This window comes from Euleptes europaea, chromosome 6, assembly GCF_029931775.1.
Source record: "Euleptes europaea isolate rEulEur1 chromosome 6, rEulEur1.hap1, whole genome shotgun sequence".
In the NCBI taxonomy this organism is placed as follows: domain Eukaryota; kingdom Metazoa; phylum Chordata; class Lepidosauria; order Squamata; family Sphaerodactylidae; genus Euleptes; species Euleptes europaea.
The window spans coordinates 9,273,673-9,298,333 of NC_079317.1; the positions used below are offsets into that span (position 1 = coordinate 9,273,673).

General features: G+C 45.6%; 1 protein-coding gene across 2 annotated transcripts in view; it reads left to right on the forward strand.

Moving 5' to 3' along the window:
* The window catches only part of DAAM1 (dishevelled associated activator of morphogenesis 1), a 127,012-nt gene that overhangs the window by 92,779 nt on the left and 9,572 nt on the right, over positions 1-24,661 (forward strand). The window contains exons 15-19 of one of the 2 annotated variants that reach the window (XM_056851524.1): positions 11,455-11,484; positions 13,781-13,884; positions 18,987-19,071; positions 22,642-22,748; positions 24,533-24,621. In XM_056851524.1, coding sequence (XP_056707502.1) covers positions 11,455-11,484; positions 13,781-13,884; positions 18,987-19,071; positions 22,642-22,748; positions 24,533-24,621 — 415 coding nt within the window. The remainder of the gene's footprint in view (positions 1-11,454; positions 11,485-13,780; positions 13,885-18,986; positions 19,072-22,641; positions 22,749-24,532; positions 24,622-24,661) is intronic. The other variant, XM_056851525.1, reaches the window with a different exon arrangement.

The following is a 24,661-nucleotide window of genomic DNA, read 5'->3' on the forward strand; positions in this document are numbered from 1 at the left end:
CTTGGCATGCAGAAAGTCCCAGGTTCAATCCCTGGCATCTCCAGTTAAAGGGACCAGGCAAGTAGGTGATGTGAAAGACCTCTGCCTGAGACCCTGGAGAGCTGCTCCTGGTTTGAACAGGCAATACTGACTTTGATGGGCCAAGGGTCTGATTCAGTATATCATCGATAAAAAGCTTTTTGCAAATTTAAAGTGCAGTATCAATGATAAAATCTCTGCACAGGTCTATTTATTACAGCACAGGTCTATTTGTGAGTAGTATCAATGATAAAAAGCAGTTTGCAAATTTAAAGTGCAGTATCAATGATATCACCACATTCCAACTTCTGCCATTTCTATATAGCTCGAGATGGGGACAGGAGGGAGCTTAGCATGCAAGATTCTCCATGGTTATTGCAGGGTGTGTTTTTTTTTTTTAAATGGGCTCTCTGTTGCCAAGGGTGTCTTGCGTTTATTAAGCAAGCCTTCCATTCAATACAGATATTTGAAGATCCTCTCCTCTGTCACCGCTGAAGCAATAAAGCTTTCGGCTAGATAGCTGTGTGCACAGAGCCCTGTCTCCCTGGAACTGGATTTATGAGCCATTTTCGGTGCATTCGGAGCGTTTTTGCTGGCTCGGCTTGACCTGCTACGCGCCGGGCGTCTCTTCCTTCTGCCTTTGGGAACTGGCGCAGTCAGAGAGATGCAAAAATATTCTGCCCCCAAACCGTCCACTAATGAGAAATGGGACAAGGACTGGCATCTATCCTCGATGGTGCTTGAGCTAATGGTGTGTGATTACTCCTGTGATAGGAGTTTTTAAAAATGAGCTATAATAGCACACGAAATTGAAAATGTTGGAGGGGCAGAGCTGAGGCATCCGCATGAAGGTTGCTAGTGGATGCATTTTAGTTGTGATTTTATAATGCATTGGAATATGTTTGGCCCTGGCAAGTCTGTGTTAGCTGAACCCCATGGAAAGTAGAAAGTAGTCCGGTCCAACAAAATGAGAAATGGGAGGGGCTTTGGCTCAGTGGTAGAGCCTCTGCTTGGCATGCAGAAGGTCCCAGGTTCAATCCCCTGCATCTCCAGTTAAAGGGACTAGGCAAGTAGGTGACATGAAAGACCTCTGCCTGAGACCCTGGAGAGCCGCTGCCGGCCTGAGTAGACAGTACTGACTTCGATGGACCAAGGGTCTTATTTAGTAGACGGCAGCTTCATGTGTTCGTGTGTTGGTGCTTCTGGGCTCGAATTTTGTTCTGCTATTACTGATGAGCCCTGACCTGGATGTCTTGGCTGGCCCAATCTCATCAGCTCTCAGGAGATAAGCAGGATCAGACCCAGGTTAGTACATGGATGGGAGACCACCAAGCAAGTCCAGGGTTGCTATGCAGAGGCAGGCTATGGCAAACCACCTCTGTTTGTCTCTTGCCTTGCAAACCCTGCGGGGTTTACCGTAAGTTGGCTGCAACTTGACAACACTTTACACACACACTACAAATGAACACCGTTGTGTTAAGCACAATCAGGTCATTTTTTACCTTATAATGACCCTTTGAATGAATGTCCTTCAAAACATCCTGTCCTTAACAGCCTTGCTCGGATCTTGCAAACTGAGGGCCATGGATTCGTTGATTGAGTCAGTCCATCTCATGTTGGGTCTTCCTCTTTTCCTGCTGCTTTCAGCTTTCCTTAGCATTATTGTCTTTTCCAGTGACTCTTGTCTTCTCATAACATGACCAAAGTACAACAGTCATTTTAGCTTCTGGGGAGAGTTGAGGCTTGATTTGATCTAGACCAGAGATTCCCAAACTTTTTGAGTCATGAAGCACTTTTCAGGAGAGAAATTCATTACAGAGCACTAATTTTCACCTAGCATCTATATACTAAACCAAATGACAGTAGTATTTTTCTTTCCAGTCTCTTAATGAAGCACTAGGAGATGTTTCGTGGAGCACCAAGTGCTCCTTGGAGCACTGTTTGGGAACCTCTGATCTAGATTAACCCTAACCTTCTCCCATCGAAAGTTAACTCACCTTTACTAGATCAGTGCCATTCAATGTATCAGGGTTGTCAACTAACCAAAGGAGCTTTAGTTGTTTGGGACATATACCTTAACTCAGTTAAATTCAGGGCCAGACAAGACATCATGAGGAGAACTACATGTGAGTGTCGCCTTGTCCACTTGTGGTGGTCATTCTATTTTAATGAAAACAAAGTGCATGGTTGAGGGGAGCCAATCCATGCCACCTCCTTTACCTCACCACACGGTGTCATTTCCAGTATTATTATTATTGTTTCAATGTTATGTTCATGCCATCTCATAACGTGGTTGCTAAGGCAGCTTATAATAATTACACATTTTACAAAATACTGTAATACTTCTCAAAAGTGGGTACAATACTTTTCTGAGCTTTTTGTGCAATCATGCCCAATAACTGTTCTATCTCAATTTCACATCCAAAATTTACCATCTTGGCCCAAAGTGACTGCAGTACAAATCTGATCAATAAATTGAAATTAGGAAAGGCCTCTTTTGACCTCCAGATCTTTCCCACAACAAGATGAAATGATGGGCCCCTATACTAGAGGAGGCCTTTACAAGAATAAAAGAGATGGGCTTAATTCCTGAGAACTGGAAACAGGCAATTATAGTTCCAATCTACAAGAAAGGCAACAGGTCTCAACCAGGGAATTATCACCCAATTTTCTTTCTGTAGTGGGTAAGCTGTATGCATCCTATTTGTTAAATAGGTTATCCAGTTGGGTGACAGAAAATTCCATACTGGTTCCCGAACAAGTGGACTTTCAAGAGTTATTCTACATTGGACCATTTCTTTATACTATCCCATCTTATTAAAAAAATATACATCGCCCTCTAATGGATCAATCTATGTTGTCTTTATGGATTTAAAGATGGCCTTTGACTCGGTCCCAAGAAATAGACTATAGCAGAAACGTAGCAGTTAATGGTATCATTGCTCGCCTACTTTGTCTCATTTGCTCGTTATATGAAACATTTGAAACGCGAGGATGAATCAACAAGCAGGGACAGTTGTCTGATTCATTTAAATTGCACAGAGGGGTTAGGCAAGGATGCGTTCTGGCGCCTTCCTTCTTTGATTGCTATATAAATGATCTCCCTGACAAGCTTAGGCTGCCAAACTCAACACGCACCTGTACTAGCAAACACATCTGTTAAGTCTGTGTGGGCAGGATTCAAGAGGTCGGAGACGGAGTTCAATGCAACCATCGTTTATTGTAGGGTAGAACAGAACTGGGGATACATTGGGAATGGTCCTGCTTATATCCCCCCCTGGCCGCCTGTGGCCGCTCCCCCCCAATCCGTGATAGGGGGGGAACAACCTCCCCATGCCCAATGGCCCGCGCTGGCTTAGGGCAAATAGCGCGGCCCGGTTTCGGCCAATGGGGTGAGCATGGCTAGGAGCCTTTGCCCAGGACTCAAGCTCCTAGGATTTCCCCCTGCTTACCTTCTAACACATGCATAATAACCTCTATTTCAACTCTTATGTACAGTGACAATAACTTGTTAATACCTGACTCCCCAGTTGTATTGTGTCATCTGTTGAAAGCATTTGGAGATTATTGTAGCAACGAGGGTTTAACCATCAACTACGATAAGTCTAAAATTGTAGTATTCACTAAGAACCCCCAACCTACGCTTGCCGACTAAATGGTAATAAATTGCAGCAAACAAATAGCTGCAACTATTTAGATATGAAATTTCAGTCTGACCTGACTTGGAGTAATCATCTAAGCCTTATGAAAGAAAAGGCCTTAAGATTGTCTAGAGGGATTCAGTGTTTCTTCTTTTCTAGAGGCGGACAATATATTCCTTCTTCTATAATGCTTTTTGAAGCAAAAATAGTTACCCGGCTTCTTTATGGTGTTCCTCTATTGGCCGCTTTAGTAGGCGAGCATCTTGATGTTATTTTGCATAGGTTTCTAAAAAAAGTTACTGGGTGCTTCTAATTGCGTGGCTGAGATTGCTATTAGAGCCTAGTTGGGGATTCGTTCCCTAGAGGCAAAAGCATGGGCTTTAATCTTCATCTGTCAATTAAAATTTCTCTTTGCTCTTCCTGAGGGTAGCCTTCTAAATTTGTTATCCGAGGACTCATATCTTAATCCCTGGTTTGGGTATGTAGATGCTAAACTTTAGATGATGGGATTGAAAAATACCCTTTTGTCAACAGTGTCTTTTTCTAGAGCCTGCTCTCTGGTTTAAAAAAAGATTGTTTCAGTAGGACCTAAACAGCACTGCTCTCCATGTGTGCTTTCCTCCTTTTAGGGGGTTTACATATTCAACTTCTTGTTCTCCGTATATTCTTAACCATCCCAGTTTACGGAAGCACTTTCTTTTTAGGGTATTTAGGGTATTACCCACAGCCATTTTGAGTTTGCGTTATTCTAAAAAAGCTCTACTTCTGAGTGTTTGTGTGGACGTGGAACTGGTTTTATCGAAACCATGGAGCATGTCTTATTTTATTGTAGAAGATATAAGCAATTAAGAACATAGCTGATTAAGCCATTAATTCCTGATAAAGACATGCCTGTGGCAAATAAGCTACAATTTGTGCTGGGTGGTTGTGATCCAGCTATCACAGTTCCAGTAGTGAAATTTATTTTGGGTTTATTTGAATTTTAAGAGACATGAGAAGAATTTAAAGAACACATATACGATTAAATTATATAGAAGGAAATAATTTAAAAAATTCTGCCTAGCAGTTCAGTGTGGTTAGCTCACAGCCTATTGGCTAGGAGCTGTACCATTAAAGGAAAAAATACTTGGTGGCAGGGTGTAATACAATCAGTGGTAAAACGTGAACCACTAAGTAACAGTGTCGTCCAAGACAGGGCTCAGTTCTGGAGCTGAAGCCAAGATGGGAGAAATGGCTAAAAACAATAGAGTGTGGCACAGTAGGTCACCCAGGGAGGGGGGTTCAGGGCTTAACCCCCCTCCCACAGTTTTTGGTTTTTGCTTTTTGAAAGATAATCGCCCCCTGCAGAGCTGACCAGGCTGCGAGACATTTCTAGCGAATCCCCTTGGCTTTCTTATACACGGCTGAAAATGGGTGTTTGTGCGACAGCTTTGTTTGGGTTGCAGCCGGCACCACGGACCTCTTCCAGTGTGATAAAATCTCCTAGCTGGTGTGGCGTAGCGCAGCAGCTCCCATCCTTTTAGGTATGATGACCCCCACAAGTCCACATTCACTTGGTTTGGTGACCCATCCAGGACTGGGTCAGTGTTGGGCTAGTCACAGGGAGCCAACTTGGTGTGGTGGTTTAGAGTAGTGGACTCTGATCTGGAGAGCCGGGTCTGATTCCCCACTTCTCCACATCAGTGGTGGACACGGATCTGGTGAATTGGATTGGTTTCCCCACTCCTCCACACGAAGCCTGCTGGGTGACCTTGGACTAGTCACAGCTTTCGTAGAGCTCTTTCAGCCCCACCTACCTCACAGGGTGCCTGTTGTGAGGGGAGAAGGGAAGGCATTGCAAGCCGCTTTGAGATTCCTTTACAGTAGAGAAAAGCAGGGTAAAAAAAAAATAGCTCTTTTTCTTCATCAAATGCAGTCTTAAGTAAAAATCATCTTCAGTTGCTTCCTAAAGATCGAAAGTGAGGGGGACAGGCTCACCTCCCTGGGGAGGTTGTTCCATAACCACGGTGCCACCACTGAAAAGGCCCTCTCTCATATAACATCTTGCGCAAGTGGAATGCGATAAGCTTAACTTCACACAAGTGGCTACTGCATTATTTTTCCTGTGTTTCTTCCTGCACAAGCAGAAAACGTGCACTGGATCCAACCCGTTATAACTTTTTGCATGGTTTAAACGAATACAGTATCTTTCATACAAGGTTCAGGAAATGGCTTGCTTAGAAGAAGAGATTGTATTTGCGCTTGGCGGGGCAGTGGGGTGGTGGCATACAATGCGGATTGGCAACCCACTTGTTAGATTGAGTGCCTTTTAAAGTGGCGTCTGCTAAAGCTACTTTGACATACTTGGGAAGAAACTGAAGGTGAGGGACATTTCACAGTTCATACAGAGGCAGCCCAAGATTTGCCGTTGCTTAAAATGCATTCTACACGTGACCTAGGAATAGGGCTGCCAGACCCCGTACTGGAGGCAGGGGATCTCCGGTCACCAGTCAGCTGGTGGGCTTGCGAAAAAATGGCATGAAAACTGGGGAGGGCCAGAAGCCTCCTGACGCACCAGCAATACTCCCCATGTGCCCTGAAGAGATGTCAGCACATAGACACAAATATTGTGGTATTTATGCAAACCATAATGTTTTGCTCAAATACCAGAGCATCCCCAGTGATCCACTGACATCACTTCCAGTGCACATGGGAAGTGATGACACCAGGTCATCGGCCTGGGCCTCCCCAGCTACTGGCAAACCAGAGTGGTATGTTGAGCCAGTGTGGTATAGTGGTTAGGAGTGCCGGATTCTAATCTGGAGAACTGGGTTTGATTCCCCACTCCTCCACATGAGTGGCAGACTCTAATCTGGGAACTGGGTTTGATGCCCCATTCCTACACATAAAGCCAGTTGGGTGACCTTGGGCTAGTCACAGTTCTCTCCGAACTCTCTCAGCCTCACCTACCTCGCAAGGTGTCTCTTGGGAGAGGAAGGGAAGGAGATTGTAAGCTGTTTTGATTGTCCTTAAACAGTAGAGAAAGTCAGCATATAAAAACCAATTATTCTTCTTCTTCAATCCCACTCGCCACTTGCTGGGGTCACTTGGCAACTCTGCCTAGGAACGTGATCACATGAAACTGGAAAAAAACCTCCCAACAAATATTCATTCTCAGCAACCATTGTTCCCTCTGATTGTAGTATGGGTGAAATTCTGCTCCTGGGCAAACAAGTGGCAAAACTTGCATTAGATGTAATGGCAAAGGAGGCATAATAATTCCTAGAATTGCGTCATGTTGCTACCCTGGGGATATCCACTCAACAGCCCCTTCTGACTGCTGTGGTGCGTATACAAAATAGGTTGGCGACAGCTTACTAAAGGTTAACCAGCTCATCTTTAAATTGTGACCTAAATGGAAGCTGGTTGGGGAAAAATTCCTCCCAGAGGTTGTTCATATTATGCACTTAGGCCACTGGTTCCCAACCAGGGGTCCATGGACCCCCAGGGGTCCATGAGAACTAAACCAGGGGTCCATGAAACAAAGTTATAAACCCATAGTAAATTAATATTTTCAATTAAAAATTCTCTATTATAAATATATATATTCAAATATTATTCTAAGTTTAATGTTTAACTAACAGTTATGATTAAAGTTTATTTTCAAATTCTCGGAATTTTTATTTTGAACCTTGGGGTCCCTGCACCGAACAAAAAAGTCCTAGTGGTCCCTGGTCAAAAAAAGGTTGGGAACCACTGACTTAGGCTAGAGTTTAGATACCATGCTGTGAAAATCCCATGAGAACTTTACAGTCGGCAGTGTTCACACCTTGCAAGACTGCGAGGGACTGAGCCACTAACCCTACCCTGCGATTAACAAGAGTACATATCAGATAAAGCATCTAAAGAGCCTGCGGGTAGGCCTCATAGACCTCCAACCTTGAATGTCGTGTTTGTACAAGAATCAAGAGTGGGGCAAAACTTCCCTTTCCCAGAAGAGCCATTCAACATAATGTTCAGGGAGAAAAATCATTAGCGGTTGATACTCTTTCAGATTAGCAGAATGCTCTTGGGGACATTGTTTTCCTTACATACTGCCTTGAATTCCTTCCATTCTGGCAGATGCATTCGATGCATTGTTCTTAAACATTTCGCCATCTCCTGGGATTCACCTTTGTCTCTGACTGTAGCCAAACATCAACCCAAAGTGTTGTTTACGATTCTAGCTGAGTGTAACCTAGCATTTCATCAAAACCAGGGTTTGCTAACATGATCTACTAATCCAGTAACTCATTCCAGTATCTGATTCATTGTGTAGTTAATTTGATTGTGTAGTTAATTGGTTGCTGAAGTAAGAAGCCCCAGGTTAATTTAGAGGCCCTTGGCTCCCCTCTGTTAGTTTCTCCTGGGTTATAATGGACTTGGCAAGGAATTGTAGGCTCCGTACACTTCTGTACACCCAAGATAAAATGGGTTATATCCAGCCAATCACGTACTACGTGCATGGATTTTCTCCATATCCCCCTATTTCCAGCAGACTCTTTTGATAACCTGGGATCTGTATGGACAATAAGCTATGCAGGCTGGGTGGCTGCAGTGAGGAGGGGAAACTGAGCTATATCATTGGTTCTTGTAGGTTATCCGGGCTGTGTAACCGTGGTCTTGGAATTTTCTTTCCTGATGTTTCGCCAGCAACTGTGGCAGGCATCTTCAGAGTAGTAACACTGAAGGACAGTGTCTCTCAGTGTCAAGGGTGTAGGAAGAGTAATATATAGTCAGAAAGGGGTTGGGTTTGAGCTGAGTATTGTCCTGCAAAAGTATTGTCCTGTAAGTATCAAGATAATGTGCTAATGAGGGTATGGTATGTTAATATGGAACCATTGTATCCTGAAGTGATCTGTTAATGTGTGTAATCCAAAACTAATCTGTATGGCTATTGTTGAATGTTGTCTTTGTCTGGAGGTTTTTCAGGGCAGGAAGCCAAGCCTTATTCATTCTTAAACTCTCCTCTTTTCTGTTAAAGTTGTGCTGATGTTTATGAATTTCAATGGCTTCTCTGTGCAATCTGACAAAATAGTTGGTAGAATTGTCCAGTCTTTCAGTGTCTTGGAATAAGACCCTGTGTCCTGTTTGTGTCAGTCCATGTTCAGCCACTGCTGATTTCTCAGGTTGGCCAAGTCTGCAGTATCTTTCATGTTCTTTTATCCTTGTTTGTATGCTGCGTTTTGTGGTCCCGATGTAAACTTCTCCACAGCTGCAAGGTATACGATATACTCCTGCAGAGGTGAGGGGGTCTCTTTTGTCTTTTGCTGATCGTAGCATTTGTTGTATTTTCTTGGTGGGTTTAAACACTGTTTGTAGGTTATGTTTTTTCAAAAGTTTCTCCATCCTATCAGTGACTCCTTTAATAAATGGCAAGAAAACCTTTCCTATGGGAGACTGTTTTTCTTGAGTTTTCTGATTTTTGTTTGGTTCAATGGCCCTTCTGATTTCATTCTTGGAGTAGCCGTTTGCTAGCAGTGCGTGATTTAGATGGTTAGTTTCTTCCTTGAGAAACTGTGGTTCACAGATCCGTCTTGCACGGTCCATTAATGTTTTGATTATTCCTCTTTTCTGTCGGGGGTGGTGGTTGGAGTTTTTGTGTAAGTAGCGATCTGTGTGATACAATGGTTCCATATTAACATACCATACCCTCATTAGCACATTATCTTGATACTTACAGGACAATACTTTTGCAGGACAATACTCAGCTCAAACCCAACCCCTTTCTGACTATATATTACTCTTCCTACACCCTTGACACTGAGAGACACTGTCCTTCAGTGTTACTACTCTGAAGATGCCTGCCACAGTTGCTGGCGAAACGTCAGGAAAGAAAATTCCAAGACCACGGTTACACAGCCCGGATAACCTACAAGAACCAATGAACTCTGACCGTGAAAGCCTTCGACAATATTTTGAGCTATATCATCTTTAGTGAGAGCCAGCATGGTGTAGTGGTTAAGAGTGGCAGACTCTAAACTGAAGAACTGGGTTTGATTCCCCAGTCCTCCACATGAAGCCTGCTGGGTGACCTTGGGCTAGTCACAGTTCTCGCCGAACTCTCTCAGCCTCACCTACATCACATGGTTCCTGTTGTGGGGGGGGGGAGAAGGAAAGGTGATATTTTGTGTACATTGAACCATCAGAAAGCAAAGGTGAGGGCGCCTGGGAGTAATGCCTGCATGCCGGCTCAAAACTTCCAGTTTTGGGGTCGTTCTGGTTTTTGGATGTCGGCTTAAGGGATACTCAACCTATACTTATTTACAAAATTTGTGTCTTGCTTTTCTGCTGGATCAGGGCTTACCAAGATAGCTAACAATTAAAAACAATGTATTAAAAGGGGCATCATAAAAACCAATTAAAACCAAAACTCAACCAATTAAAACCAAAACTCAAGCACCAAGATCATGGTAATAAAAACATGAGGCAAGAAGGAGGAATCCTTTAGGTAACCCCAGATGATTTTTTTTAAGTCTTCACCCTCTTTTTGGAAGACAGTGATAGATCAGATGAACATCACCAGGGAGGGAGTTCATAATTTTGGCGCCATGAGGCGAAGACCCTCTCTTGGACTGCCACCAGTCTCCCTCTCTTGGGCTGCCACCAGTCTAAGCTCAGAAGGTGGAGGCACCCTAAGAAGGGCCTTTGAAGATGTCCGTAGCAGTCAGGGTTTCTATATGTCTTTTTAGTGTGTGTTTCAGGGTTGCCAACTTCAAGATGGGGGCTGGCAATCTCCCAGAATTACATCTGATCTCCACACTACATAAATCACTTATTTATTTATTATTATTTTCATTAAAAATATTATTCCATTATTCCACTTCTGGAGAAAATGGCTGCTTTGGAAGGTGGAGTGGATGGCATTATATCCTACCAAGGTCCCTCATCTCCCTATATGCCACTCTCCCAGGCTCCACCCTCAAATCTCCAGTTATTTCCAAACTCAGAGCTGGCTACCCTAGTGTGTTTATTCCCGCCTTCCTCCAATGAGATCAGGGCAACGTATATTCTAGCTGAGAGGTATCAAACATAAGACCTGAGGGCCAGATGCAGCCCTTTGAAAGCTCTTATCCAGCCCATGAGCCTGCCGAGGCAGCCACCCCCCACCCCAGTCCCGATCTTGGCTGGCGAGGCATGGCCCGGCCTGACCAAGTGACATTTATGTCATATCCGACCCTTGTAACAAATGAGTTCGACACCCCTGTTCTAACTTGTCAGCTTTGAATGGCACTGAGGAAGAACTTGCTGCTTCGGTAACATGAGAACGAGCCCAGCGTATCCGGCTAAGATGCCGCAAGATTCAACTTCCACGCAGTCTTGGGCATTTCTGATGGTGTAGACCAGCCCGAGAAAGAGACAATGAATTGCAGAGGCGCCAACTCCACTTTGTGTCTGTGCAAATATGCTTGACTAACTCATGAAATCGCTCCTGGTAGTCAAACGGCTTCTCTCGGCTCTCTCTGATTTTGCATGCCGCTCTACTGCAAAGCCCTTTCTGCTAATGTCCCCTTACCATTATTGTACCTCCTTATTTGCATTATAATGACTGCAGCGGATATATCCAGACTGCTGTTGGGGGTTGGGGGTTGGGGAAATGGGTTGCATCAAGCACCACTGAATTTATATATCCTTTCCAACTGTGCTTTGACTCTTTATTTGTTTCTCTCTTTATTTTGTGTTTGTGGGGTGTTTATTTTATTTTTATTTTTTTGCTGTGACCACTGAACTGCACACTTTTTTCCTGCCTTTCCCAATGCTTCTGCTCTGGCTGTAGGACTTCTTTGTGAACAGTAACTCCAAGCAGGTAAGTCAGCTTCCGTTGGAACGAGCGAGTGATTCGTTGCAATTAAATGCTGGAACTTGCATATTAACTTACAGAAGGACGAGTTTATGGTGGTGGGGGCTGCCTCTGCAAAACACATTTTGGATTTTGGTACCTTTTTTGTAGACATATTTACAGTAGCTTTGTGGCTGTTGGAGACCCAAAGAACTTTTTATTAAAATAACTCAGAGCAGTGGTAATTTGGTTAGATTAGCAGTCCTCGGCATTTCGAGACATGGGGCCCACTGAGCTGCCATCAAGTGACAGCAAGTCCCATGTCATGTGATGGGAGGGCGGGGCTGGAGTCATGACATCACCAGTGACCAGGCTAGGACTGTGGGCAGCACCGCAAGAGAGACGGGGACGGGAAACACAAACCAAGGACCAGGAAATGTACCATAGGGAGGAACAGGACCATGGAGGAATGTTCTCCACCACTTACTAATTTAGTAGCGTCATCTTCTGTTCTCAGCGTACATAGAAAGGAAGAGAGGAGGCATGGCACCCAAGCTCTCTGCTCAGCCAGTTCTTTGAAAAGCCATTTTTAAAATGGCAGCTCTCTAGGGATTTGTCTGAGGGTACCTACCTCAGGGTCTCAACCCATGAATGGAAGACTGCTCATTTGGATTCATCTCCAAGAAAACATGCAACTATTTTAAATCTTTCATTCTGCATTTGCAGCAGCATAAAGATTTACAGTAATCCGCTAACTAACCCAATTTGTTCTTTACTCCTGTTCATCCAGCCCTTAAACTCACTTGTGCAACCGCTATGTTATGGGGTCACTCAGGTCGCTAGGTGGGGGCAGGAATTAATACACTAAATACTTGTGAACTTTCTTCCTGTCAAGGTTCTCTGGTTGTCATTGTTGAAGCTCCAGAGAGTGCCTTTTGTGTTTAGAGCGGCCACGACTGAACCGATCTGAAATTTCACCCTTCAGCATTTTGCATATATTGGGGTGTCAATCCTAAGTATCTCATAGAGATTTTCAGTCAAAAACCTTTTAAATTAATCGGAAGTCCAGATCCTCTCGCTTTCTACTCTGACATTTGAACACTGGAGCAAATTTCGCTGAGAGTTCAAATCACTCTGCTAGAACCTTGCATTTAAGTCGCCAGATGTCGGATCGGGGTCCCTAACCTTTTTGACCCTGCAGGTACCTTTGGAATTCTGACACAGCATGGTGGGTGGATCCACAACATGGCTGCCGAAACTTCAGCCACACAATGAAGATCTTTGTCCTGTGGTGTCAGCCAATCACATCTCCAACGGCCATTCAGGAGCCTTTCTGGGGCAAAGCCCCACCCGGCCCCACCTGCTTTCTAAAAACACTTGGCCGGTGCCATGGCGCCCACAGGCACAACGTTGGGGACCCCCGTGTTAGACCATCTGCCCATGCTAAGCAGCCGAGTCATTTGTTGGCCCTTGTCGCCTAAAATAGACAATGGGGTAGGGGAACTCATCCAGTCTACAAAAACCTTCTCTGCATGGTGAGAATGGTCCCACCTTGCAAGGAACATCTCTCCAGGTCTTTCACAGCACCTACTACTGAGAAGGCATGGAGTTCGCACAAGGGGAACCAACTGCGTGCAAAGACATAGCCCCTCTCCAAAGCCTTGTAAAGTAGGTCTACCCTTGTTCCATTTTGGATGTGTAAATCTGCCTTATCCCAAGCCAGAACATCAGTCTTTTTTGTTCAGGGTTGTGTTTCTACCTTGACTGGCAGTGGCTCGGCAAAGCCTCTGGCAGAGGAATATCTTTCCCCCACCCAGTCTCCCGCCATCTCTGTTTAACTAGAGATGTCAGGGACTGAACCCGGGACCCCGAGCATAGAAACCATGTGCTCTACTGCTGACCTCTGGCCCCTTCCCTTAGAAGCCGCCCACAGCTTGAAACTCCAAAGGTAAGTTGGACATGGTCCCCAGCTGTTAGTAAAACAATTCCGAACGGAGTATCGTAATTTGTCTGTGCTTGGGAACCCCTTTCTATGTTCCTCACCATCCGAGCTCTTGCGAGGGCTTAAATCGTTCCATCTGGGTCAATATTTATATGTTTTCGACCAATAGCATTTCTTTGCTTCCTCCCCCCCCCCCCGAAAAGAGAACACGCCGGTTTATGAAACAGCTGATTGTATTTCGGTGGCAGGCTCTGGATTTTTAAGCTGTCAGCTTGGGGGAAAAACTTCTTGATTGATGCTCGGCAGGCTGGCATGTGCCAGAAGTTCTAAGATGTCAGTGCTCATCTGTGTATTAATGGATTCTTTCTGTGCCTCTCGTAGAAAGAAGACACCCTCGACGACACGCTGAGTTCTAGGCATAAAGTCAAGGAGCTTTCGGTCATAGATGGTCGGAGGGCCCAGAACTGCAATATTCTCCTCTCGAGGTAATCACTAATTCGTCTCCCCTCTCAAAGGAGTTGGTTTTTCTGAGACTGTTTCTCTGCATGCAAGGGTTGGTGTAGTCAAGTTTCTGCCAGGGTCTGGAACCCACCGGAGACACTTGGCCAGTGTGGTCCCACAAGGAATGGGAGATTGTCTCAGATACTTCTGGGATGATCTTCTGCTTCCAGCTGGGCATAGTGCCATCAGACAAAACAAGTGTAGTTCTTGCACAAGAGAACCACTTTCCTTCTTCCCAGCATCCCTGTGGCCCCTATGTCAATCTCATGAAGCTGCCTGATACTGAATCAGACTCTTGGTCCATCAAAGTCCGTCTTGTCTAGTCAGACCGGCAGCGGGTCTCCAGGGTCTCAGGCAGAGGTCTTTCACATCACCTACTGCCTGGTTCTTTTTAAACTGGAGATGCCAGGGATCGAACCTGGGACCTTCTGCATTCGTTTTCTCCTCCACACCAGCAAATAGTCTAGCTCTTAAGAGCCAGAGCGGTGTAATGGTTAAGAGCGGCAGACTCTAATCTGGAGAACCGGGTTTGTTTCCCCACTCCTACACATGAAGCCTGCTGGGTAACCTTTGGCTAGTCACAGTTCTCTCCGAACTCTCTTAGGTGTTTGTTGTGGGGAGGAGAAGGGAAGGCGATGATAAGCTGCTCCGAGACTCCTAAAGATAGAAAATAGCAGGGTATAAAAACCAACTGTTCTCCTGCTTCCATTTTGATTTGTTTTGGGGGTTTTTCTCATTCTTTCCCATGCTGCCTGGCCATATGTGACTTTTGCATTTTTAGGGTTCCCACTCTTAAGCGTTGTTGGAAAAGCCCAGACTTACCTTTTCCTTATATACGGGCACGCACCCTCACATAGACTCCTGCCCTGCTTCTTTCTACCAAAGGTGTACTGGAAATTGGGGGGCAGCCTGTTGGCTGTTGCAGCTTCTGTTACAAACTCCTGGCCTTCCTTCCCCCTTTCTACCTCTTACTGCTGCGTGTCAGAAATTTGCCTCCCCCCACCGAATGCCAGCTTAGTTTAGAGCATCTTATTAAACTCAAGAGAGTCTCCGGGGAAAGAGTTTTGAAGTCTTGGGCCTGCAGTTGCAAATGACTATGTGTTTCTTTGCTCCCCACACAAGTGGTCTTAAGAGGGGATCTTTAAATTTTGCTTTCCCTCCAGTTCCCCCACTTGCCAGCTGTTAATCAGCAGATGGGGCCTTAATGTTTGTATCACAGGGCTTTTCCACGTTCTCATTTTCCTCAAAAGAACATGAGAACATAAGAACATCCAGCCCTGCTGGATCAGACCAAGGTCCATCAAGTCCAGCAGTCTGTTCACACAATGGCCAACCAGGTGCCGCTAGAAAGCCCACAAACCAGACGACTGCAGCAGCACCATCTGCCTATGTTCCACAGCACCCAATATAATAGGCATGCTCCTCTGATCCTGGAGAGAATAGGTATGCATCATGACTCATATCCATTTTTACTAGTAGCCGTGGATAAGCCCTCACCTCCATGAACATGTCCACTGCCTTCTTAAAGCCTTCCAAGTTGGCAGCCATCACCCCATCCCGGGGCAAGGAGAGCCTGTTCAATTCAATTCAATTCAATTCAAAAACCTTTATTGGCATAACAGAAGAGATCCTGTTTCTTTGGGGCGGGGGAGTTTCCTGTTCTGTACGTGTGTTGCTCCCTCTGGTATCTTGTTTATTAGATACCTGAAGTGTGATCGTGCTGTGGGAAAACTGTTGCAGAACGAGGGCAGAAGGGCTTGGCAGTGCAACTGTTAACTGTTCTGCGCTGTTAGCTCATTTGGTGTGATGTCCAGTTGTTTGCCATTGGACAACAAAATGTCTCTCCCTCTCTGCAACTTCCTTTGTGAAGATGATGGATTTCCACTTTATACGTCAGAATTCAAAGGAAATACAAAGGTCTAATATGTTGTGTAATGCTGGCTGTTGCTGGAACTTCCTGTGTGTGTAAATTGCTCTCAAGTCGCAGCCAACGCACGGGCTCCCTCTAGTGGTCGATTCGATATCGTACAGGTCGAAGTCCTGCATATCTCCCTGGAGATTTAAACTAACGGGTTTTTATACCCAACAGAAACTTTTGTGATATCGAATCGACCACTAGAGGGAGCAAAACACATGCAGAACGAGGGGGAAACCCCAATAAACAGGAACTTACAAGCTAGGAAAATGAGAGTGCAGAAAAGCCCTCAGATGTCCAGGCTAAGGAGAAATGGACTTCTTGTAGCCTGTGGGGCAACAGGGTTGGGTTTTGCCATTTGTTGGCCCAGTAACCTGCTGGGGGAGGGCAGCTGGGACGACTATTTTCCCTCCGTTGTGATTATCAAGAGAAGAAAATGTTACCACGGCAAATGACCTTTAAGAGTCATCCCTGCTCTGCCATGGAAGCTTTCTGGGTGGCCTAGCCTACCTCACTGGGCTGTCGTAAGGATAAAGTGGAGGAGGGGAGAATGATGTAAGCGGTGCTGAATCCCCGTTAATAGGGTTGCCAGGTCCCTCTTCGCCACCGGCAGGAGGTTGTGGGGTGGAGCCTGAGGAGGGCAGGGTTTGGGGAGGTGAGGGACTTCAGAGCCATAGAGTCCAACTGACAAAGCGGCCATTTTCTCCAGGTGAACTAATCTCTATTGGCTGGGGATCCGTTGTAACAGCAGAAGATCTCCATCTAGTACCTGGAGGTTGGCAACCCTATTTAGAAGCCAAGGAGCTGCATGAAAAGCAAAGCTAGACCCGGTGTTCAGGTTCATGGAGTACAATACTCCTCCTCCTCCAGAGCATCATTGGGACTTTGGGCAGCACCGTTTGGTTGTTCCCTGGCTGATTTTCCTTCCAGGTGTGAGCATTCCCCCACCCCAAGCAACCCAGTCTCTCCTGCAGGGAGCAGTTCTTTCTGTCTTCCCCTGAAGTACTCCTTGAAATTTCCCCTCCCACCTTCTTTGCATTTTGTCAGTGACTGGCTTGACGCTATTTCCCTTATTTTGTGAGCCATAGTCTGTCGGAACCAAAATTTTATCTGGTGGGGGTGGATCCTGTCCAAAAGTTTTGTCCCCCCCCCCTTCCGCCTTCCACACGGTTCTCCATCCATCTCTGCAGAGCTGCACCAAAAAACCGTCCACGTTTTATCGAGGCTTCGCAAGCCGTCGCATCCCATCGAAGAGTTGCAGGGTTTAAGTCCTTGCGACAGCCCACACCGTGACCCACTTCCACCCTCGGGACGATTTTGCACGTAGCGGCGGCTGCCAGCAGAGATATAATGATTGTGGGTTTTCGGGAGAGGCTTGTAGCTTTTTTGTTTTAATCTGGCCATGTTCCCATCACGTTGTCAGTGCTCCCTTTTTGCAAGGAGCGACCACTCTTTCTCCCGCGCCGCGCGAGGGAATACATTCAGGGACTAGCTAAAGGCATATTCGTGCAGAGTGTAATTTCCCCACGCGTCCCCTTCCAGTCCCAGAGTGTGAAAGCTGAGCATATATTCCCATGCTTGGCAGTCAGGTAACAGTTTTACTAACCCTGCAGATTCCCTTGCTAGTCCCCCACAGCAAGGCCTGCCCCTTCATAGAATCACAGAATCATAGAGTTGGAAGGTACCACCAGGGTCATCTAGTCCAACCCCCTGCACAATGCAGGAAGTTCACAACTATCTCTCCCCACACACCCCCAGTGACCCCATACTCCATGCCCAGAAGATGGCCAAGATGCCCTCCCTCTCATGATCTGCCTAAGGTCATAGAATCAGCATTGCTGACAGATGGCCATCTAGCCTCTGCTTCAAAACCTCCAGGGAAGAAGCACTTACCACCTCCCGAGGAAGCCTGTTCCACCGAGGAACTGCTCTAACTGTTAGAAAATTCTTCCTAATGTCTAGATGAAACTCTTGATTTAATTTCAACCCGTTGGTTCTGGTCCGACCTTCTGGGGCAACAGAAAACAACTTGGCACCATCCTCGATAAGACAGTCTTTCAAGTACTTGAAGATGGTTATCATATCCCCTCTCAGTCTTCTGACTTCACCTGGAAAGGTGTGGTTTGCAAAACACAGGTGCACCAATTAGTAATTTTGAGGCCCGAGGCAGGCTTCTGGCTGTGCACTCCTTGCCCTGTCTGAGCCCTGATACTCCAGAAACTGAGCGTAAGAAGATCCCCATGCTGGATCACACCAAAGATCTTTATAATGGGCGCGCAGCACTAAATCTCACCTTTTCATTCCGTTAAAAGCCTTACCAACCTGTTTGGGGACAGATTTGGCCACTGTAGATGAGGTGGAGTAGCAGTTAAGAGCGGTGAACTCTAATCTGGAGAACTGGGTTTGTTCCCCCACTCCTCCACATGAAACCTGTTGGGTGACCTTAGGACAGTCGCAGTTATCTCAGCCTCACCTAGCTCACAAGGTGCCTGTTGTGGGGGGAGGGGGAGAAGGGAAGAAGAAGAGTTGGTTTTTATATGCCGACTTTCTCCACCACTTAAGGAAGAATCAAACTGACTTATAATCACCTTCCCTTCCCCTCCCCACAACAAACACCCTGTGAGGTAGGTGGGGCTGAGAGAGCTGTGACTAGCCCAAGGTATTTTAATGATTTTAGGTAGTATTTTATGCTTTTATTGTGTTAATAGCTGATTGTATATAATGTTGTGAGCTGCCCTGAGCCAGACCTAGCCGGGGATAGGGCTGGATAGAAATCGAAGAATGAATGAATGAATAGTAGATAATACAAAAGACCATCAAGAGACTCTGCCAAGTCTGAGTAGACAATATGGACCTTGATGGACCAACGGTCTGATTCAGTATAATGCAGCTCCATCCATTCACCAGGTAAGAAACCTGGCCCAGAATGCACCTGGTTTTCCTCTACTCATTCCTGCTTCCTCTTTATCCTTTCTGCTGTTTTCTTTCATCCCTGCCCTGCTTCCCTTCCTCCTCCCCCTGGACTGTCTCTCCAGACTAGGATCTTGGCTGCTACAAATGATGCAGCCTGGTTGACGGAGCGGTGCAACTTGACCCTGAGGTCATTGTTTGACGCTTGCCCAAGCCGTGCCTTTGCCCCATAATCCTCTGCTCTTGTTGTTGCTTTTCCAGGCTGAAGTTATCAAATGATGAAATCAAACGTGCAATTTTGACAATGGACGAGCAAGAGGACTTGCCAAAAGACATGCTGGAGCAGGTGAGTGCAGCATCTGCCTGGATGCGCTGGATTAAACATGTGGACAGTTGGAGACGGATTGAAAGAAATGCATTTGAGTGTTGGAGGAGGACTGAGAAGACCTGGGTTTGGATCCCCCCAAGACACGATGCTTTCTGGCTGACTTTGGGCCGGTAGTTTCTCTGTCTAGCCAGTAGTAGTTAAAGTGTTGAACTAAAAGCTGGGAGACCCAGGTTTGAATCCCCCCCACTCTACCATGGAAGCTCAATGGGTGATCTTGAACCAGTCACACACTCTAAGCCTAACCTACCTTACAGGGTTGTTGTGAGTATATATAATGGACAGGAGAATGAGGTAAGCCACTATGGGTCCCTGTTGTAAGAAACGCAGGATATAAATGAAGTATATAAACAATCTACCTCCCAAAGTTGTGAAGTTAAAATGAAGGTCTAGACATTAGGAAGAACTTTCTAACAGTCAGAGCGGTTCCTCAGTGGAACAGGCTTCCTCGTGAGGTGGTATGCGCTCCTTCCCGGGAGATTTTTTGGCCATCTGTCAGCAATGCTGATTCTATGACCTCAGGCAGATCATGAGAGGGAGGCCATCTTGGCCCTCTTCTGGGCATGGAGTAGGGGTCACTGGGGGTGTGCAGGGGGGAGGTAGTTGTGAACTTCCTGCATTGTGCAGGGGGTTGAACTAGATGACCGTGGTGGTCCCTTCCAACTCTATGATTCTATAAAGTGGAATGAATCAGATCGCCATCCTGAGTCCATTGGAGTAAGGGAGATAACACATAATAGACATGTATGAGAACTGAGACGATCAGGCTAGCCTGGGCCATCGAGGTCAGGGCATTGATTGGAAGAAGAAGAGGAGGGAGGAGGAGGAGGTGGTGGTGATGGTATGCCAACTTTCTCTACCACTTAAGGAAGAATCAAACTGGCTTACAATCACCTTCCCTTCCCCTCCCCACAACAGACACCCTGTGAGGTAAATGGGGCTGAGAGAGAGTGACTAGCCCAAGGTCACCCAGCTGGCTTCATGTGCAGGAGTGGGGAAACTGTCCCTGCTCACCAGATTAGCCTCCGCCGCTCATGTGGAGGAGTTGGGAATCAAACCTGGTTCTCCAGATCAAAGTCCACTGCTCCAAACCATCGCTCTTAACCACTACACGACGCTGGCACTTTACTTCTTGGTCTTTTGACATCTGTTTCTCCATGCCAAATCCTCTCTCCGTGCATTAAAAAACTAAATTTTGCAAAGCCCCCTATAATGTAAAGGTATCTTATAAATAGACAACATTTGAGGTTCCCCAGCTCTGCAGGGAAGTTGTTCACAGAAGTGGGGAAAGAGGAGGTCTTTCCTGGCTGCGAGCCGTAGCTTTAAGAAGAAGGTTATCCGCAGGACAGCGGTGCTGATTTTGCTAAATTTTACCACACCTGGGGAGTCATTCTTCGTGTGGGATTGGAATGCTAGAAAGCAACACCACGCCCTAGAATGTGACTCATCTGCCTGGAGAGCATTTGGTGTTTTGAATCGGTTCGTTCCAGGCTGAATTTTCAGATTATCTCTCTGAAAATGTTAGGCTGTAAAGAGGCCAAATATTCTCTGCTCAAAAGTGGTATTAATGAGAGAACCCCAATGTGGCCGGTCTCTGAACTGGCCCTTAGTGTCTCAAGCAAATTTCCTGCAAGGGTTAAAACTGCCGGTAGGGGAGGAAGGCTGTACTACAGGATATTGGTGGAAATTCTTTTCCTTTTGAGAAAAGCAGTAGAAAAACGATTGTTGCCACATCTTCCCCAGCATGGTGTAGTGGTTAAGAGCAGTGGTTTGGAGCGGTGGACTCTGATCTGGCGAACCGGGTTTGATTCTCCACTCCTCAAAGTGGCGGAGGCTAATCTGGTGAACTGGATTTGTTTCCCCTCTCCTCCACACGAAGCCTGCTGGGTGACCTTGGGCTAATCACAGCTCTCTTAGAGCACTCTCAGCCTCACCTACCTCACAAGGTGTCTGTTGTGGGGAGGGGAAGGGAAGGTAATTGTAATCCAGTTTGATTCTTCCTTAAGTGATAGAGAAAGTTGGCATATAAAAACCAACTCTTCTTCTTCTTCCTTTTCGGAAGGCAGTTTTTCCTCCTGTGAATGTCAGGTGTTTACAGACACAACCGTGGTGAGGCGTACAGGTTTATTCCTTTCTTAACCCATCGCTGTGATTGATTTCTCCTCTAACTATAGTTTCAGATGGTTGCCATGTTGTTCTGCCAGTAGAACAGCTAGATTAGAGTCCAGTACTGCCTTAGAGACTAACAAGATTTTGGAGGTATGATCTTTCAAGAATCAAAGCTGCATTCCTTGCCCGGTCACATTTTACCGACTGGAAGACAGTTTCAGAAGATATCCATGTTGGCCTGCAGTAGAACAGCTGGAGTTGAGTCCTGTAGCACCTTAGCGACCAACAGGATTTTCGGGGTATGATCTTTCGAGAATCAAAGCTCCGTTCCTAAGCCAGTCATGTTCTACCTGCCTTGAAGATAGTTTGAGAAGATCATACAATGATAGAATCATAAAGTTGGAAGGGACCACCAGGGTCATCTATTCCAACCCCCTGCTCAATGCAGGAATTTCTCAATGGACCCCTACTCCATGCCCAGAAGATGGCCAAGATGCCCTCCCTCTCATCATCTGCCTGAGGTCATAGAATCAGCATTGCTGACAGATGGCCATCTAGCCTCTGCTTCAAAACCTCCAGGGAAGGAGAGCTCACCACCTCCCGAGGAAGCCTGTTCCACTGAGGAACAGCTCTAACTGTTAGAAAATTCTTCCTAATGTCTAGACGGAAACTCTTCTGATTTTATTTCAACCCGTTGGTTCTAGTCCGACCTTCTGGGGCAACAGAAAACAACTCGGTACCATCCTCTATATGACAGCCCTTCAAGTAGTTGAAGATGGTTATCATATCCCCTCTCAGTCTTCTCCTCTTCAGGCTAAACATACCCAGCTCCTTCAACCTTCCTGTTGGTCTGCAGTAGAACACCTGGAGTCCTGTAGCACCCTAGAGACCAACAAGATTTTCAGGGTATGATCTTTCAAGAATCAAAGCTCCATCCCTTAGCTTCTCACATTCTACTTGCCTTGACAATAGTTTCGGAGGGTAGCCATGTTGATTTGCAGTAATACAGCTAGAGTCAAGTCCTGTACCACCTTAACAACCAACAAGATTTTCGGGGTATGAGCTTTCAAGAGTCAAAGGGAGCTTTTGATTCTCAAAAGTTCATACCCTGAAAATCTTGTGGGGTATCTGAAGTGCTGTGGGACTCGACTCTTAACTGTCCCTTTGACTGGGCACCTCAGATTAAATATTTTACTACAAAAGTAAACCCAAGTTGTGACTCCAGCAACAGGCCACTATGCCCGCTTAGATACACAGGGCACTTCCTGCTGTCCAAGACTCAGGCAGGTTCTCCTCCTCACCAAAACAGTGGGCTCCTCTTCCTGTAGAGCTGGTGATCTTGGGCTTTGTTGACATTTAGGGACAAGCATTGTTGTCTAACATTAAAAATAACCCTTCTCCCCCTTCCCCACCTCTTTGTAGCTCTTAAAGTTTGTTCCCGAGAAAGCAGACATCGACCTCCTGGAGGAACACAAGCATGAGCTGGATCGGATGGCCAAGGCGGACAGGTTCCTCTTTGAAATGAGCAGGTAATCTTTCCCTGCCTGGGGAAATCGGTTCAGCCTGCAGATGCTGGAGATACTTGTCGAGTCTTGTGGTGTTCCAAGCATAGGTCATATTTTTTGAGAGGGGGCAGGAAGGGAAAGGAGAGACCAGTGCCTTTTACTCTGTGCCTGGAAAATGATGATTGTGTGAAATCAAAAACAAAGCCTAGATAAGGCCAGAGTGGTTGCTTAAGGCTGCTGGAAGGGATGAATCATGCAAAGATTGGCTCTGCCCATAAAATATAAAGAACAAGCTTGTGCAGCTTCAGTTTGTCTGGGGGCTGTGCAGGGAAGGGAGGGGAAGTTTAACCCTTCAACTGGCGCCCTGTTTGTCTGGGGGCTGTGCAGGGAAGGGTGGGGAAGTTTAACCCTTCAACGGGCACCCTGTTTTGCTGTTGAAATCAGGCTGCCTGCTTTTTATTCCAACATTTTAAATGGGAAAATGTGCTTCCTTAAAAAAAAATACAATACAATCTCCTTTATTGGCATAAAACCGAAACATGGGGTGTCTACATAGTGACATAGAATTGTTGCAGTTGAGCATTCCTGACAAGGTTATAACATAGATAGATAAAAGGATGCTAAAATTAGTAAAAAGCCTTCTAATTAACTTGCTGGCGAACATTCACAGCAAATCTCAGAAATTGTGCCACTTTCTCCAATGTAACAGGAGAGCGATTATTCAGTTTAAAAAAAAGAGCATTAAGGAAATCAGGCGAATTTGACTTTTTTGTCAAAATAGGGCCTAAAAATTTGCTGTGAATTTCTGCATAAAATCTACAGTGGAATAAAAAAAATATTGTGTTCCTCTTTTCCTTTAAAATGCTAATAGTAGAACTGGGGAAGCTGGCTTCCAATGCTGAAATTGAGTGATGGTTACAGGAAAGGGTCAGATTCCTTCTCCCTTCTCTGCACATCTTTAATGCAAATTGAGGCTACACAAGGCTGCTGGTAGCATTTGATGGGCTGAAGCAGAGGTTTGATTTTAGTCTGCTTGACTGGAGGGAGAGACTAGAAAGAACAGGCCTGTAGAGAGGGTCTCGAGGTGGGGGCAGCCCATCGCGATAGCCAGGGTCAGTGTGATGCAGCATCTGCCAATGCTCACTGATCTAGCAAAAAGAATAATCACCTATGCTGCACAATGTGTGTAACAAGCAAAAAATACAGCACAAAGGTCAAATAAATAAATAAATAGTTCTTGTAGGTTATCTGGGCTGTGTGACCGTGGTCTTGGTATTTATTTCCTAAATAAATAAATCACCAAACTTGTTTCTGTGTGATAACAATCACTTCATTATTGGTTATATAAATTTCATAAGTACAATAAATATTCCTATGTATAATACTTTCTATGTGATAACAATCATTCAGTGAATTTCATTAATACTATAAATATGCCTATGTATAATGCTGATAGAAGAATAAGCTAAATAATTGCAACAGAGGCTCACCAGTGACCAGAGATACTGTTCTGGCTAGAACTGGGGACTCTCCCCAAATGCCCCCACAATATTAACATCCAGAGAGTGGAACAGTATGATCCCAGGGTAGCGTTTTGAAGGCACTTGACATGGATAACCTTGCTGAAGCAAATCAGGTTGGTGGTCTGGTCAGTGCTTGGACCAGAGACCTCCTGTGTTGTATGCCAAATTTGGGTATCATGACGGAAGAACAGCGGGTTATCAGTGTGACGGGGTCACGTTCTGAAGCTTCCCGTCCAAATTTTTCGCTAGTCCCCAACTCAGTGTTGTTCTCCTGTTTTCTTGAAGGATAAACCATTACCAACAAAGGCTCCAGTCCTTGTATTTTAAAAAGAAGTTCGCCGAGAGGGTTGCGGAAGTCAAACCCAAAGTGGAAGGTAGGATTTGTTTTATTGTCCAAATGTGCTAATACGAAAG